Source organism: Salmo salar, chromosome 10, assembly GCF_965601325.2.
Source record: "Salmo salar chromosome 10, fSalSal1, whole genome shotgun sequence".
Classification (NCBI taxonomy): Eukaryota; Metazoa; Chordata; class Actinopteri; order Salmoniformes; family Salmonidae; genus Salmo; species Salmo salar.
In genome coordinates, this window is record NC_138300.1 from 118254888 (window position 1) to 118272500 (window position 17613).

The window sequence follows — 17613 nt, forward strand, 5'->3', positions numbered from 1 at the left end:
GAGCGAGAGACGGACGGATGGACGGAGAGAAGGACGGACGGACGGACAGAGAGCTCACGCCTGGTCTCCTCCACTTCCTGTTGTCTTCTGTTTACATCTCATCTCAGAATGGTCTGTGTCACCACCACTGTGTGTGTGTTTATGCTGCTGCCTGTCAGGATCAGAATAGAGGAACGGTATGGTTCACTGTTCTGTTAAGTGAATCACATACTTCCACTCACATGCACCAAACTGCCTCCTCCCTTTCACAACATCAAACACAATGTCAGATTAAATTACACCCAGTGGGACCATATAACACACACACACACACACACACACACACACACACACACACACAAGGCCGCCAGGTTTTGTGAAAAGTGTGTGTGTGTGTGTATACGTCGGTCACTGTTAACAAGGACATGAACCTCATTAACACTTGTTTATTCATCTTTTCTTTCAGTCTGAAATTGGATTCGGCAAGCTTGAGACATACATCAAACTGGACAAGTTAGGAGAGGTGTGTGTGTGTTGCTTCTTTCTCTCTCTCTATGCTCACACAAATACTGATTTGGCTTCCTCCTCTCCCTGATACCCCATTTGCTCACCATGTCTGAAAGGCCACAGCTGCCTGTTTTCCTCATGGCCATTTGATTATTAAACACTCAGTCATTCTACTTAAACCTGGTCATTGAGTTCATGGAGACCTTGACCCCTCACCTCTGCTGACCAGTGTGTTTTAGAGGGGATCAGTTTGGGCAAGGCGAGGTGCAGAAACACTCATCTGGGTCACATAGTGACTAGTTATTTGGGATGGAAGGTGATTTATCGATCAGTGATTCAGAGCAGTCTAAATGTGATATAGTTAATCACAAACATCATGATAATAATACATCTGGATTTGGGTCTGTTAGTCCTTCACCCGCCCCTCCCCTATCTCACCCCCTCCCCTCTCATCCCTCTTCCATCCCTCTCTCCCCCCTCTCATTCCTCTCACCCCCTCCCCTATCTCACCCTCCCCTCTCTCATCCCTCTCTCCCTTTCTCATCTCCCCACCCCCCTCTCATCTCCCCCACCCCCCCTCTCATCTCCCTCTCCCCCTCTTTCATCTCCCTCTTCCATCCCTCTGTCATCCCTCTCTCACCCCCTCCCCTCTCTCATCTCTCTCTTCCATCCCTCTCGCCTTTTCTCATCTCTCTCTCTCCCCCCTCTCATCTCCCTCTCTCATATCTCCCTCTTCCATCCCTCTCTCCCTTTCTCATCTCCCCACCCCCTCTCATCTCCCTCTCTCTCATCTCCCTCTTCCATCCCTCTCTCCCTTTCTCATCCCTCTCTCCCTCCCTCTTTCTCTCATCTCCCTCTTCCATCCCTCTCATCTCTCTCTCCCCCTCTCTCCCTCCAGGGGACGTATGCTACAGTGTTTAAAGGAAGGAGTAAACTGACAGACAATCTGGTGGCTCTGAAGGAGATCAGACTGGAGCACGAGGAGGGAGCACCTTGCACTGCTATCAGAGAGGTGTCCTTACTGAAGGACCTGAAACACGCCAACATAGTGACGCTGCACGACATCATCCACACAGACAAGTCCCTGACGCTAGTCTTCGAGTACCTGGTGAGAGGCACAAAAACATTCCCTTCTGTTACAACTTCTAGCCTACGGTGGAAAGACTAGATAATAGAATGTGAAATTAAAGGGATAGTTTGACAAATACAATTATCTTATTTTTCGCTCATGTGCTGTTGGTTGATCCTTAAAGTATTTTTAAGTTCATATCACTTTTTTATTTTTTTTATTTTGCAAGTTCCAGCAGGTTCTATCCAATGGATGCTGTGTTGGGTGTTTTGTGTTGCTGCCGTACTCTGTACTCCTTCCTGTTTGACAATGTCTGCACCTTCTTCCTGTTTGACAATGTCTGCACCTTCTTCCTGTTTGACAATGTCTGCACCTTCTTCCTGTTTGACAATGTCTGCACCTTCTTCCTGTTTGACAATGTCTGCACCTTCTTCCTGTTTGACAATGTCTGCACCTTCTTCCTGTTTGACAATGTCTGCACCTTCTTCCTGTTTGACAATGTCTGCGCCTTCTTCCTGTTTGACAATGTCTGCGCCTTCTTCCTGTTTGACAATGTCTGCACCTTCTTCCTGTTTGACAATGTCTGCACCTTCTTCCTGTTTGACAATGTCTGCACCTTCTTCCTGTTTGACAATGTCTGCGCCTTCTTCCTGTTTGACAATGTCTGCGCCTTCTTCCTGTTTGACAATGTCTGCGCCTTCTTCCTGTTTGACAATGTCTGCGCCTTCTTCCTGTTTGACAATGTCTGCGCCTTCTTCCTGTTTGACAATGTCTGCGCCTTCTTCCTGTTTGACAATGTCTGCACCTTCTTCCTGTTTGACTGAATGTCTGCCCCTTCCTCTCCACTCACTTGTAGGACAAGGACCTGAAGCAGTACATGGACGACTGCGGGAACATCCTGAGCATGCAGAACGTCAAGGTGAGTGTAGTGTCTACAGATGGCCTGCCAGGTCTCCGTAGAGACGCAAGGCTCCTCCAGTGTTAGAAACCTATTCCCCCTGCTGGTGACTAGTGGAACATCAACTCAATCATTTCAACGTGTCAAACTCAATTCCAAAGAAAGTGGGTTTTTTAAAGCGTACGAACGAGCGTTGTACGAGTCAGTGAGAGAAAACAGACGGGCCGCGAGCATCTACGGCATCATAGCACGTCAAAATAAAAAGCAAGTCTATTTTTCTTACGTCTACGAAAGAGTAATGCTGGTAAAGTAAGCAGATAAATTACGTGGGTCGTTTGTAGAAAATGAATTTGGGGAATCGTTATCTTTCCTGTGCTAAGTAGATTAAAGATGTAGTTTAAAATGTATTGGGCTTGTAACTAATGTTTATCAGTCAAGTAGGCTCCGTATTTGAAAACAATTGCAACCTACCTGTGGTGATTTCCATCATATAGTCTAAGCAGACTACGGCTGGAAAACTCCAGGACTCTGATTTCAAGAGGGTATACTGTAGAAAGAATGAGATGTAGTTGTTTATAAATGGCTTGGGTTTATTAGAAACAACATCCTCATAAGCTAGCAAATCAACAACTAGTCCAGGTACGGTGGCTCCCGTAGGACATCTGAGGTCAAAAGGAACTCCCGACAATTTCCTCCCGGAGGCTGAATAGCGAACAGATACAACTGTTTTATTATGGATTTTCATGCTAATTCTGTTGGCATACGCTACGCAGAGTTTGGGAATTGACACTCGTTACTCTCACACGCAAATTTCACTCCGTTGACGGGTGTGTCTGTGTGATTTTGGTTTCGCACCACAAATTTAAATTCTCTCTGGAAAAGGGAAAAATAGTTATTCTAATCGGATGGAGATATTAGAGAAACTAATAAGCCTTTGTTCCTACCCACGCACAGTAGCTGACTAGAATTATCATTTTGCTGATTACACTACATGATTTATATTTCCACAGAAGTGTCCAGACTACCAGCAGAGGTCTGACATCATCATCATCTTTGTTGTTTTGTTTCAGATCTTCTTGTTTCAGATCCTGCGAGGTTTGTCCTACTGTCACAGACGGAAGGTTCTACACAGAGATCTGAAGCCTCAGAACCTGCTCATCAACGAACGAGGAGAACTCAAACTGGCCGACTTCGGTAAGAGACATGTTCTCATTCTGCCCTGGGTTCTGCCCTGGGTTCTGGGGCGTTTATAACGCTCTTCACACTTTCCTGCAGACCTGAACCGTACTGAGCTGGCTCCGATATTTCCTTTTCACTTTGTCTGATTTCTGCAACTATGGTGGAGGCGCAACCAGGCCAGCACAGTACAGGTCAGCTTGGCTCAGTTCGGCATGATTGCTGACAATGAGCCGGTCTATTCAGTGAAGACAGTAATGTTTCGTTGTGTAACTCCTTGTTTATTTTGTTCCAGGTCTGGCCCGGGCCAAGTCAGTCCCCACTAAGACGTACTCCAATGAGGTGGTGACACTCTGGTACCGACCTCCTGACGTCCTACTGGGATCCTCGGAGTACTCCACACAGATAGACATGTGGTGAGTGAGCTGAGGTGACGTAGAACCATGAGAACCAATGTAGAACCATGAGAGAACCAACGTAGAACCATGAGAACCAACGTAGAATCATGTGAGAACCCACGTAGAACCAACGTAGAACCATGTGAGAACCAACGTAGAACCATGTGAGAACCAACGTAGAACCATGTGAGAACCAACGTAGAATCATGTGAGAACCATGAGAACCAACGTAGAACCATGAGAACCAACGTAGAACCATGTGAGGACCAACGTAGAACCATGTGAGGACCAACGTAGAATCATGTGAGAACCATGAGAACCAACGTAGAACCATGAGAACCAACGTAGAACCATGTGAGGACCAACGTACAACCATGTGAGGACCAACGTAGAATCATGAGAGGACCAACGTAGAATCATGTGAGGACCAACGTAGAATCATGTGAGAACCCACGTAGAACCAACGTAGAACCATGTGAGAACCAACGTAGAACCATGTGAGAACCAACGTAGAACCATGTGAGAACCAACGTAGAATCATGTGAGAACCATGAGAATCAACGTAGAACCATGAGAACCAACGTAGAACCATGTGAGGACCAACGTAGAACCATGTGAGGACCAACGTAGAATCATGTGAGAACCATGAGAACCAACGTAGAACCATGAGAACCAACGTAGAACCATGTGAGGACCAACGTAGAACCATGTGAGGACCAACGTAGAACCATGTGAGGACCAACGTAGAATCATGAGAGAACCAACGTAGAATCATGTGAGAACCATGAGAACCAACGTAGAACCATGAGAACCAACGTAGAACCATGAGAACCAACGTAGAACCATGTGAGGACCAACGTAGAATCATGTGAGGACCAACGTAGAATCATGTGAGGACCAACGTAGAATCATGTGAGGACCAACGTAGAATCATGTGAGGACCAACGTAGAATCATGTGAGGACCAACGTAGAATCATGTGAGGACCAACATAGAACCAACATAGAACCAACGTAGAATCATGTGAGAACCAACGTAGAACCAACGTAGAACCATGTGAGGACCAACATAGAATCATGTGGGAACCATGTGGGAACCAACGTAGAATCATGTGAGGACCAACGTAGAATCAACGTAGAATCATGTGAGAACCATGTGAGAACCAATGTAGAACCATGTGAGAACCAATGTAGAACCATGTGAGAACCAACGTAGAACCATGTGAGAACCAACGTAGAATCATGTGGGAACCATGTGGGAACCAACGTAGAACCATGTGAGAACCAACGTAGAACCATGTGAGAACCAACGTAGAACCATGTGAGAACCAACGTAGAATCATGTGGGAACCATGTGAGAACCAACGTAGAATCATGTGAGAACCAACGTAGAATCATCGTAGAATCATGTGAGAACCAACAGAATCATGTGAGAACCAACAGAATCATGTGAGAACCAACGTAGAACCATGTGAGAACCAACATAGAACCAACGTAGAATCATGTGAGAACCAACGTAGAACCATGTGAGAACCAACATAGAACCAATGTAGAATCATGTGAGAACCAACGTAGAATCATGTGAGAACCAACGTAGAATCATGTGAGAACCAACGTAGAATCATGTGAGAACCAACGTAGAATCATGAGAGAACCAACGTAGAACCATGTGAGAACCATGCGAACCAACGTAGAACCATGTGAGAACCAACGTAGAATTGAGAGAACCACGTAGAACCATGTGAGAACCAACGTAGAACCATGTGAGGACCAACGTACAACCATGTGAGGACCAACGTAGAATCATGAGAGGACCAACGTAGAATCATGTGAGGACCAACGTAGAATCATGTGAGAACCCACGTAGAACCAACGTAGAACCATGTGAGAACCAACGTAGAACCATGTGAGAACCAACGTAGAACCATGTGAGAACCAACGTAGAATCATGTGAGAACCATGAGAATCAACGTAGAACCATGAGAACCAACGTAGAACCATGTGAGGACCAACGTAGAACCATGTGAGGACCAACGTAGAATCATGTGAGAACCATGAGAACCAACGTAGAACCATGAGAACCAACGTAGAACCATGTGAGGACCAACGTAGAACCATGTGAGGACCAACGTAGAACCATGTGAGGACCAACGTAGAATCATGAGAGAACCAACGTAGAATCATGTGAGAACCATGAGAACCAATGTAGAACCATGAGAACCAACGTAGAACCATGAGAACCAACGTAGAACCATGTGAGGACCAACGTAGAATCATGTGAGGACCAACGTAGAATCATGTGAGGACCAACGTAGAATCATGTGAGGACCAACGTAGAATCATGTGAGGACCAACGTAGAATCATGTGAGGACCAACGTAGAATCATGTGAGGACCAACGTAGAACCAACATAGAACCAACGTAGAATCATGTGAGAACCAACGTAGAACCATGTGAGGACCAACATAGAATCATGTGGGAACCATGTGGGAACCAACGTAGAATCATGTGAGGACCAACGTAGAATCAACGTAGAATCATGTGAGAACCATGTGAGAACCAATGTAGAACCATGTGAGAACCAATGTAGAACCATGTGAGAACCAACGTAGAACCATGTGAGAACCAACGTAGAATCATGTGGGAACCATGTGGGAACCAACGTAGAACCATGTGAGAACCAACGTAGAACCATGTGAGAACCAACGTAGAACCATGTGAGAACCAACGTAGAATCATGTGGGAACCATGTGAGAACCAACGTAGAATCATGTGAGAACCAACGTAGAATCATCGTAGAATCATGTGAGAACCAACAGAATCATGTGAGAACCAACAGAATCATGTGAGAACCAACGTAGAACCATGTGAGAACCAACATAGAACCAACGTAGAATCATGTGAGAACCAACGTAGAACCATGTGAGAACCAACATAGAACCAATGTAGAATCATGTGAGAACCAACGTAGAATCATGTGAGAACCAACGTAGAATCATGTGAGAACCAACGTAGAATCATGTGAGAACCAACGTAGAATCATGTGAGAACCAACGTAGAATCATGAGAGAACCAACGTAGAACCATGTGAGAACCATGAGAACCAACGTAGAACCATGTGAGAACCAACGTAGAATTGAGAGAACCACGTAGAACCATGTGAGAACCAACGTAGAATCATGTGAGATCTGACGTAGAACCAACGTAGAACCATGAGAGAACCAACGTAGAATCATGTGAGAACCAACGTAGAATCATGAGCATTTCTTGAGCATGTGTTATCAGGAGCCATGAGCTTCTAATCTGAATTCTATATGCAAAACGGAAATCCATCCTGACCCCTATATCGACCTCTGTTTCTACCACGCTCAGACGGTCCTTATGTTCCCTTGAATAATGAGAATAATCATGCATCTAATTTACAGTGGAGGGCAGGAAAAGTTAAGTGAATGTTGGGTACAGACTCCCCCTATGAAGACATGTATTGACTCTATTTGACCCCTAACCTCATCTTTTCAACCCCAGGGGTGTGGGCTGTATATTTTATGAGATGGCTGCAGGGAGGCCTCTGTTCCCTGGCTCTACTGTGGAGGACGAACTGCACCTCATCTTCAGACTGCTGGGTGAGTGCTGCCACCTGGTGGTGGGAAAACAACATGACATGGTGATATTAAATATATTTGCTCTCTGTAATGTAATTGAATGTTGTGAGTGTTTTGTGTCTTTTAATTGTTGTGTGTGTGTGTGTGTGTCATTTGAATTTGCTTGTATATGCCACGGCACCACGCATAACATTCTACTTTAAACCTTTTATTTATTTATTTATTTTATTTAACCTTTTATTTAACCTACATCTTTGTAGACAGTCAGCTGCTATGTTAAAGCCCCTGTGAATGCCCTTTCCCCTCTCCAACAGGAACTCCCTCAGAGAACAGCTGGCCTGGCATCTCCTCCATGGAGGAGTTCAAGTCCTACAAGTTCCCCAAGTACAAGACACAGCCCCTCATCAACCATGCTCCCAGGTATGTAGGACTGCAGGCCTGGGTTTTGGATCTGTTGGAGTGGTAACATCATATTAAAGGGACATTTCACTCATAATTAAATGTTTGTCAGATGTTTTCAGACCTACAAGAGTAGGACACTAGTAGACCACTTTAGACTACTGTAGAGGTCTAAAAACGTCTGACCATCTTTGATTTGAAACATGGTCATTTAGCAGACGTCTTATCCGAAGAAACTTACAGATTCCCACACAGCAACATGTCCTTAAATTAGCTAGTGTCAAGGTAAATAAACATGAGCTAGTGTCAAGGAAAATTAACATGTCGTAACACTGGGTGTTTCCTTTTACTGAAGTGGTATTACTGGCCCTTCTGCTTTCAAAAAGGGTTTTGTAAGAGAAAAGTTTTCTCTCTGTGTGTGTGCGCGTATGACTCCCTTCCTGTGGAGGAAATCCTGTGGAATAGTTTACTCTGCTTCTTTCCCCAGAGTTCACTACACCACCATGAGTCACTCCCACTGATCTAACACCTTTCCCACTGTGCTCTCGCTCTCTCTCTCTTTCTCGCTCTCTCTCGCTCTTTCTTTCTTGCTCGCCCTCTCTCTTTCTCGCCCCCTCTTTCTCGCACTCTCTTTCTCTCGCTTTCTTCGCTTTCGCTCTCTTTCTCTCGCTCTCTCTTTCTCTCGCTCCCTCTTTCTCTCGCTCTCTTGTTCTCACTCTCTTGCTCGCTCTCTCTCGTTCCCTCCCTCCCTTTCTGTGCTTCTCAGGTTGGATATTGATGGCATTGAACTGCTGCTGTCATTTCTCAAAGTGAGTCCCACTACAGACACATTGAATAAACAATCCTCTAATGAGTTCCAACACCGTTCCAACACCTGTATCTGATAAACGGCAGCATGTTGTTGTTCCATTGAGACAGTGTACTTGGGAGAATTTCAAAGGAAAACTTAGTTTACATATGGCTTTGACACAGCCATAATAACTTCACCAGAATGCAGATGTTTATAGTACAGTGCTGCAGAAGTAATATTGTGTATTTATTTAGCTTCCTGGAGTTGTATTGTGGCATATTTAACATAGTTATTATAGCTTCCTGGAGTTGTATTGTGGCATATTTAACATAGCATAGTTATTATAGCTTCCTGGAGTTGTATTGTGGCATATTTAACATAGCATAGTTATTATAGCTTCCTGGAGTTGTATTGTGGCATATTTAACATAGCATAGTTATTATAGCTTCCTGGAGTTGTATTGTGGCATATTTAACATAGCATAGTTATTATAGCTTCCTGGAGGCAGGAATTGATTTGCAGAGTGTGGATGTTTCTCTGTCATGGCTTTCCTGTCCAAGAACACACACGCGCGTAAACAAACAAACACACACACTGTTTCTCTGTCATTGCTTTCTCAGTACGAGTCCAAGCAGAGGATCTCTGCAGATGAGTCGATGAGACAGCCCTACTTCAGGAGCCTGGGGACACACGCACACACACTGTCAGAGAGTGAGTGATACACACACACACACACACACACACACACATATATATATATACTGCTCAAAAAAATAAAGGGAACACTTAAACAACACATCCTAGATCTGAATGAAAGAAATAATCTTATTAAATACTTTTTTCTTTACATAGTTGAATGTGCTGACAACAAAATCACACAAAAATAATCAATGGAAGTCCAATTTATCAACCCATGGAGGTCTGGATTTGGAGTCACACGCAAATTTAAAGTGGAAAATCACACTACAGGCTGATCCAACTTTGATGTAATGTCCTTAAAACAAGTCAAAATGAGGCTCAGTAGTGTGTGGCCTCCACGTGCCTGTATGACCTCCCTACAACGCCTGGGCATGCTCCTGATGAGGTGGCGGATGGTCTCCTGAGGGATCTCCTCCCAGACCTGGACTAAAGCATCTGCCAACTCCTGGACAGTCTGTGGTGCAACGTGGCGTTGGTGGATGGAGCGAGACATGATGTCCCAGATGTGCTCAGTTGGATTCAGGTCTGGGGAACGGGCGGGCCAGTCCATAGCATCAATGCCTTCCTCTTGCAGAACTGCTGACACACTCCAGCCACATGAGGTCTAGCATTGTCTTGCATTAGGAGGAACCCAGGGCCAACCGCACCAGCATATGGTCTCACAAGGGCTCTGAGGATCTCATCTCGGTACCTAATGGCAGTCAGGCTACCTCTGGCGAGCACATGAAGGGCTGTGCGTCCCCCCAAAGAAATGCCACCCCACACCATGACTGACCCATTGCCAAACCGGTCATGCTGGAGGATGTTGCAGGCAGCAGAACGTTCTCCACGGCGTCTCCAGACTCTGTCACGTCTGTCACATGTGCTCAGTGTGAACCTGCTTTCATCTGTGCAGAGCACAGGGCGCCAGTGGCGAATTTGCCAATCTTGGTGTTCTCTGGCAAATGCCAAACGTCCTGCATGGTGTTGGGCTGTAAGCACAACCCCCACCTGTGGACGTCGGGCCCTCATACCACCCTCATGGAGTCTGTTTCTGACCGTTTGAGCAGACACATGCACATTTGTGGCCTGCTGGAGGTCATTTTGCAGGGCTCTGGCAGTGCTTCTCCTGCTCCTCCTTGCACAAAGGCGGAGGTAGCGGTCCTGCTGCTGGGTTGTTGCCCTCCTACGGCCTCCTCCACGTCTCCTGATGTACTGACCTGTCTCCTGGTAGCGCCTCCATGCTCTGGACACTACGCTGACAGACACAGCAAACCTTCTTGCCACAGCTCGCATTGATGTGCCATCCTGGATGAGCAGCACTACCTGAGCCACTTGTGTGGGTTGTAGACTCCGTCTCATGCTACCACTAGAGTGAAAGCACCGCCAGCATTCAAAAGTGACCAAAACATCAGCCAGGAAGCATAGGAACTGAGAAGTGGTCTGTGGTCCCCACCTGCAGAACCACTCCTTTATTGGGGGTGTCTTGCTAATTGCCTATAATTTCCACCTGTTGTCTATTCCATTTGCTCAACAGCATGTGAAATTTATTGTCAATCAGTGTTGCTTCCTCAGTGGACAGTTTGATTTTCACAGAAGTGTGATTGACTTGGAGTTACATTGTGTTGTCTAAGTGTTCCCTTTATTTTTTTGAGCAGTGTGTGTGTGTGTGTGTGTGTGTGTGTGTGTGTGTGTGTGTGTGTGTGTGTGTGTGTATACACACACACACACACACACACACACACACACACACACACACACACACACACACACACAAACCGCTGGCAACAAAAGTGAGTACACCCCTAAGTGAAAATATCCAAATTGGGTGTGTGTGTGTGTATAATATATATATATATATTATACACACACTGCCAGAGAGCTCTAAGTGTTCTGTGTGGTGTGTTCCTTATCTTTCTCTTTTTAACTTTCTCTATTTCTGACCCGTGTGTTTGTGTGACAGGCATATCCATATTCACCCTGAAGGAGGTTCAGCTGCAGAGAGATCCAGGCTATAGGAACTCTAACTATCCTGAGTCAGGTTAGTGGAGTCCCTCAGGGATCCGCATTAGTACCACTTTTATTTTTTATATATATATATATATATATATATATATATATATATATATATATATATATATATATATATATATATATATATATATATATATATATAATACACTACTGGTTTAACATAATTATAATTATTATTAATGTAATTATTAATTTCTACTTTTCGTTTTGTTGTTTTTGCTACCCTCAGGCAACGGCAAGAACAGAAGGCAGAGCATGCTCTTTTAAAGACTCCGAACGGTGCTGTGTTCAACAGAGGATGTCCTACCTACCTGAATAGGTTCTCTTGACGGTGGTGTGTTCAACAGAGGATGTCCTACCTACCTGAACATTTATACAGACAGAGGTGGTTCAGTCCCAGAGATGGTTGTCAACAAGGGGCCGGGGGGTGGACAACCCCTCAGCCCTCTGTGCGGCCCCCCTTTCTGCCAGGGGCCCCTATCTACAGTACTGTTGGACCCCTGGGGGCCCAGGCCAATGTGAAACTGGCAAAAAAATAGAGATGTTTATACATTTTATATTTATTGGGGATAAGAGAGAATTTGCTGCTACAAATCCAACTACTGTCTAGAAGATTCTAACTGGCTCAGTCACTTTAAAAGAAAACATGCAATGTGTATAGATGTTTTATTATTTGGAAGTGGTGGCATTTGTTTTGTTTGTTGTGTTTTTGTCCATTGATTTCCATTTATTTCCACCTCAACACTCCAGCTGTGACAGACAGACAAACAGCGATCTTTGCTGTAGTGGAGTCTGACGTTTTGGGATTTTCTGTTGCTGTACGTGGTGCTGTATTCAAACACCAACCTCCATATTTCTGGACCATTCAATACATATCACAAGATACTGTTGAGGCCAGTACAGCTCTGGTGGATGGTGACGATCGTAGAGATTGTTCTATCTCTATGGTGACCATATCCACCTGCTGCCAACCTGAAAGACTGTACCTCAATTTTGATAGAAGGTATGGGAGCAGTGATCGGCTTGGTGAAAAATGGTTCACATAGTTGTTAGTAGGTACAGTTGAAGTCGGAAGTTTACATAAACCTTAGCCAAATACATTTATACTCAGTTTTTCACAATTCCTGACATTTAATCCTAGTAAAAATGCCCTGTCTTAGGTCAGTTAGGATCACCACTTTATTTTAAGAATGTGAAATGTCAGAATAATAGTACAGACAATGATTAAAAAAACAAAAAAATCACCTTTATTTAACCAGGTCGGCTAGTTGAGAACAAGTTCTCATTTACAACTGCGACCTGGCCAAGATAAAGCAAAGCAGTGTGACACAGACGACAACACAGTTACACATGGAATAAACATTAAACAAGCCAATAACACAATAAACAAGTCAATGACACAGTAGAAAAAAGAGAAAGTCTATATATATATTCAGCTTTTATTTCTTTCATCATATTCCCAGTGGGTCAGAAGTTTACGTACACTCAATTAGTATTTGGTAGCATTGCCTTTAAATTGTTTAACTTGGGTAAAATGTTTCACATAGCCTTCCACAAGCTTCCCACAATAAGTTGGGTGAATTTTGGCCCCTTCCTCCTGACAGAGCTGGTGTAACTGAGTCAGGTTTGTAGGCCTCCTTGCTCGCACACACTTTTTCAGTTCTGCCCACAACATGTGAAGTGCACCAGAGTTTCCTGCAGCAAAGCACCCCCACAACATGATGCTGCCACCCCTGTGCTTCACGGTTGGGATGTTGTTCTTCGGCATGCAAGCCTCCCCCTTTTTCCTCTAAACATAACGATGGTCATTATGGCCAAACAGTTCTATTTTTGTTTCATCAGACCAGAGGACATTTCTACAAAAAGTACGATCTATGTCCCCATGTGCAGTTGCAAACCGTAGTCTGGCTTTTTTATGGCAGTTTTGGAGCAGTGGCTTCTTCCTTGCTGAGCGGCCTTTCAGGTTATGTCGATATAGGACTTGTTTTACTGTGGATATAGATACTTTTGTACCTGTTTCCTCCAGCATCTTCACAAGGTCCTTTGCTGTTGTTCTGGGATTGATTTGCACTTTTCGCACCAAAGTATGTTCATCTCTAGGAGACAGAACGCATCTCCTTCCTGAGCAGTATGATGGCTGCATGGTCCCAGGGTGTTTATACTTGCGTACTATTGTTTGTACAGATGAACGTGGTACCTTTAGGCGTTTGGAAATTGCTCCCAAGGATGAACCAGACTTGTGGAGGTCTACAAAAAAAATTCTGAGGTCTTGGCTGATTTCTTTTGATTTTCCCTTGATGTCATGCAAAGAGGCACTGAGTTTGAAGGTAGGACTTGAAATACATCCACAGGTACACCTCCAAATGACTCAAATTATGTCAATTAGCCTATCAGAAGCTTCTAAAGGCATGACATAATTTTCTGTAATTTTCCATGCTGTTTAAAGGCACAGTCAATTTAGTGTATGTTAACTTCTGACCCACTGGAATTGTGATTAAGTGAAATAATCTGTCTGTAAACAATTGTTGGAAAAAATGACTTGCGTCATGCAGAAAGTAGATGTCCTAACCGACTTGCCAAAACTATAGTTCGTTAACAAGAAATGTGTGGAGTGGTTGAAAAACGATTTTTAATGACTCCAACCTTAGTGTATGTAAACTTCCGACTTCAACTGTATATGTAATGTAGTAGTGAAGCTTCTACCCTAATTCTCCCAACCAAGATTTAGAAACCCGTACTGGTTAGATCCAGAGGGAAGCCGTTAAGGAGAACATTGAGAACGTCTGGATGATTCCTTTGTGACGTCATATCATTCCAGAATGATGTGGCCTCTTGTCATGACCAATGAATGAACAAAAGCAGTATGTCAGAGATTTGGCTATGTGGATTTTATGATATGGGCATTACAGGAAGATGTCAAATATCTGACTTTTATTTTTATTCTTCAGAACACCCAGAGGCATTGGCCATGTTCCAGGTCACCTACATTACAGTTGAGTTGCTCAGGTTGTTAGATTATTAAGTTGTTTTGATGAGGGTTCCTGCAATATGAAATGCTACGTACTCATTTGCATAGAACAGATCCAATTGGTCATAGATGAGGAAGTAGTATATCTTTTTTTAAATTGCAGTATATCTATAACTGAACAATCTGATTATCTGTGCAACAGGACTGCACTGTAGGCGACCTGGAACATGGCCACTACCACCACATGGTGACAGTTTCCTCTTCTCCGCTCCTGTCTATTGCACCAAGCTTCCTGTGTCTGTCGTGAAGATTATGTGAGCGGAGGTAAAATCTCACTGTCGAACCAGGCCAGATCGACTGAAGAGGTGTGAATTACCGACAGTTATGTTTCTACTCTGCCATCCATTCTCATCCTACCTTCAGACAACCAGCTGGAAAAGGGTTCCTTGTTTTGGATTGCTTTTATCATTGTGTTGGTTGCCTGCTCTGTATGGGAAAAGAGGAACATACGGTCACTGAAGTCCTCGGTCCGTAATGGCGCCCTGTTCCTTATATCATTTCAGGAAATGAGTCCCTTCTGGGTAGTGTAACTTATAAAAAATAAACATTTTATTTCACCAAATTTTAACATTTTGTAATGAAGAGCACATGTTCAATTTAGGATTTTTTAAAATAATAATTATCTGAAAAAATATTTAAGTGCTAAATAAAGTAACAGGGCTGACGATTTCAACTTAAATCAGCCATAAACCCCTGGTGACAGGGGGAAGGGTCTGCATCAAAAAATATTGAATTGTTAAAACATTTGTAGCCTATCTATGGATAATGACAGGGTTGACGTGTTATGCTCGACCTGCTTAGTTTTCCACCACAAAACACCAGAAAAATGGAGGGTTGACCCTTAAAACGAATCACTAATCTCATTAAATAAATAATCATCTTCAGAAATGTATTGTCAAAGCAACAATATAACTAGTACTTTACAACTTGATCCTAGACCAGCACTGAGCTGCCTCATGATGCTGTAGCAGTGCTGATCTAGGATCAGTTTTACCTTTTCAGATAATATTCAATGAGATTACGTGGAGTGGGTGGACGTGGTCCTAGAACAGCACTCCTGCTCTGAGACGCTTCGTGACTACAGGGCCCAGCTCTCCTAGTGAACACAGTATGGAGTCTACTGCGGTCTATTTAACAGTGTTACATACCAGATGTTTGGTATGATATTATTACTTTAACGTTATTTGTGGATAATTAATGTTAGTGTGGCATGTCGTAAGAGATGCCCTCCTTTATATTTGAGATTTTTTTTCAGAGAAAGAAAATTAAACTGAAGATATGTAAATGTCTGGTCTGTTAGGCTCCTGTTCCCTTACTTCCTGTAGTGTGAGTACACACACACACACACACACACACACACACGATACATTGGGTGGTTTAGACCTCTACTGTATAACTGTATATTATGAAGACCAGAAGGCAGCGTTACAACATTCAATGCTTCAGTTTTATTCAAAACAAGACTTTTCACCAATATAACATTATACAGAATATATACTGTATAGATCCGCTCCAGTACAAAACAAAGAACATTACAAAGTGTTACAAAGCTTTTTCATTGATTTTGGAATCCCGTCTTTATATATATATATATATTTATTTTATTTTTTTCGTTTTTTGGGGGGGAAACACGTCAATAGTCTCACATTTTCAAAAGGCACAGCCGGTGCTATTTGAAAAGCATAGTGCATTCAATATCATACAATGAAAACGACAATGTTTCACATTCTGTAATGATGATTACAAACACAATTATACTTCTAGAGATGGGGGGGTTGAAATGGATGGGGGGGAGTTGAGATGGATGAGGGGGGTTGAAATGGATGGGGGGGTGAAATGGATGAGGGGGGCTGAGATGGATGAGGGGGGGTGAGATGGTTGAGGGGGGGTGGGCTGAAATGGATGGGGGATGAGGGGGGTGAGATGGATGGGGGATGAGGGGGGGTTGAGATGGATGGGGGATGAGGGGGGGTTGAGATGGATGGGGGGTTGAGATGGATGAGGGGGGAGAGATGAGTGGGGGGGGTTGAGATGGATGAGGGGGGGTTGAGATGGATGAGGGGAGGTGAGATGAGTGGGGGGGTTGAGATGGATGAGGGGGTGAGATGGATGAGGGGGGGAGAGATGGTTGAGGGGGGAGAGATGGATGGGGGGTTGAGATGGATGAGGGGAGGTGAGATGAGTGTGGGGGGTTGAGATGGATGAGGGGGGGTTGAGATGGATGAGGGGGGGGTTGAGATGGATGAGGGGGGGTTGAGATGGATGAGGTGAGATGAGTGGGGGGGGTTGAGATGGATGAGGGGGGGTTGAGATGGATGGGGGTTGAGATGGATGAGGGGAGGTGAGATGAGTGGGGGGGGGTTGAGATGGATGAGGGGGGGTTGAGATGGATGGGGGATGAGGGGGGGTTGAGACTCCAAATCATAAGACAATTTGGAAGAAAATCAAGTGAAGGCTGATGGGAATTCATGATGCTTGATGCAGGTGGCAGTTGGTCCAATGAGCTGGATTGGGTTTTGAGAGCCTGAATCATGACTTGTGATTGGCAGGGGACAGGAGCAGGGGTGAGGGGGACCCGTCCAAGTTTGGCAGGGGGAGGTGTCCATTCATTAGGTTGGGGTACTGTGGACAGAGAAAGAGAGGTGTGGAGGTTCAGCCAATGCTCCTAAACTTTCTAAATCTAGTGCTGGGCAATGAAGAAAGAAGAGGCCTACACACTGCATATAATGCTGTCCCACAGTGTTTCAATCTTTGCAACAAATTCACAATGTTTCCAATTCACAGAAGCCTTGTCAAGGGGTGTATTCATTAGTCGGATTCTGTTGTAAAACATTTTGTATGTTTCAAAACGTTTTGCAACGGAAACCATTTACTGTTTACTTTAGGAAGCAAACTGAAAGAAATGGGGAGGGACCAACCTGAAAACGTTTTAAGTTTGGAGTAAACGGTTCCCGTCGCAAAACGTGTTGCAAAACGTGTTGCAACAGAATCTGACGAATGATTACACCCCGGGTCTCTGCTTCTATCACCAGAGGAACTGTAATCCTAGTTTCCTGT

The 17613-nt window shown here is 44.2% G+C and overlaps 2 protein-coding genes across 3 annotated transcripts in view; one reads left to right on the forward strand and one right to left on the reverse strand.

Moving 5' to 3' along the window:
• Positions 1-15850, forward strand: part of LOC106561679 (cyclin-dependent kinase 17) — a 61718-nt gene extending 45868 nt beyond the window's left edge. For both annotated transcript variants that reach the window (XM_045688487.2, XM_045688488.2), the window contains 11 exons: positions 446-502; positions 1385-1594; positions 2412-2474; positions 3524-3647; positions 3925-4045; positions 7551-7648; positions 7942-8047; positions 8793-8835; positions 9437-9527; positions 11458-11535; positions 11758-15850. In XM_045688487.2, the coding sequence (XP_045544443.1) occupies positions 446-502; positions 1385-1594; positions 2412-2474; positions 3524-3647; positions 3925-4045; positions 7551-7648; positions 7942-8047; positions 8793-8835; positions 9437-9527; positions 11458-11535; positions 11758-11795 (1029 nt within the window). In that variant the 3' untranslated portion in view covers positions 11796-15850. The remainder of the gene's footprint in view (positions 1-445; positions 503-1384; positions 1595-2411; positions 2475-3523; positions 3648-3924; positions 4046-7550; positions 7649-7941; positions 8048-8792; positions 8836-9436; positions 9528-11457; positions 11536-11757) is intronic.
• A 131-nt stretch (positions 15851-15981) lies between these two features.
• Positions 15982-17613, reverse strand: part of LOC106561680 (ETS domain-containing protein Elk-3) — a 15367-nt gene continuing 13735 nt past the window's right edge. The window contains exon 5 of the mRNA XM_014125862.3: positions 15982-17178. Within this exon, the coding sequence (XP_013981337.1) occupies positions 17086-17178 (93 nt within the window). The 3' untranslated portion in view covers positions 15982-17085. The remainder of the gene's footprint in view (positions 17179-17613) is intronic.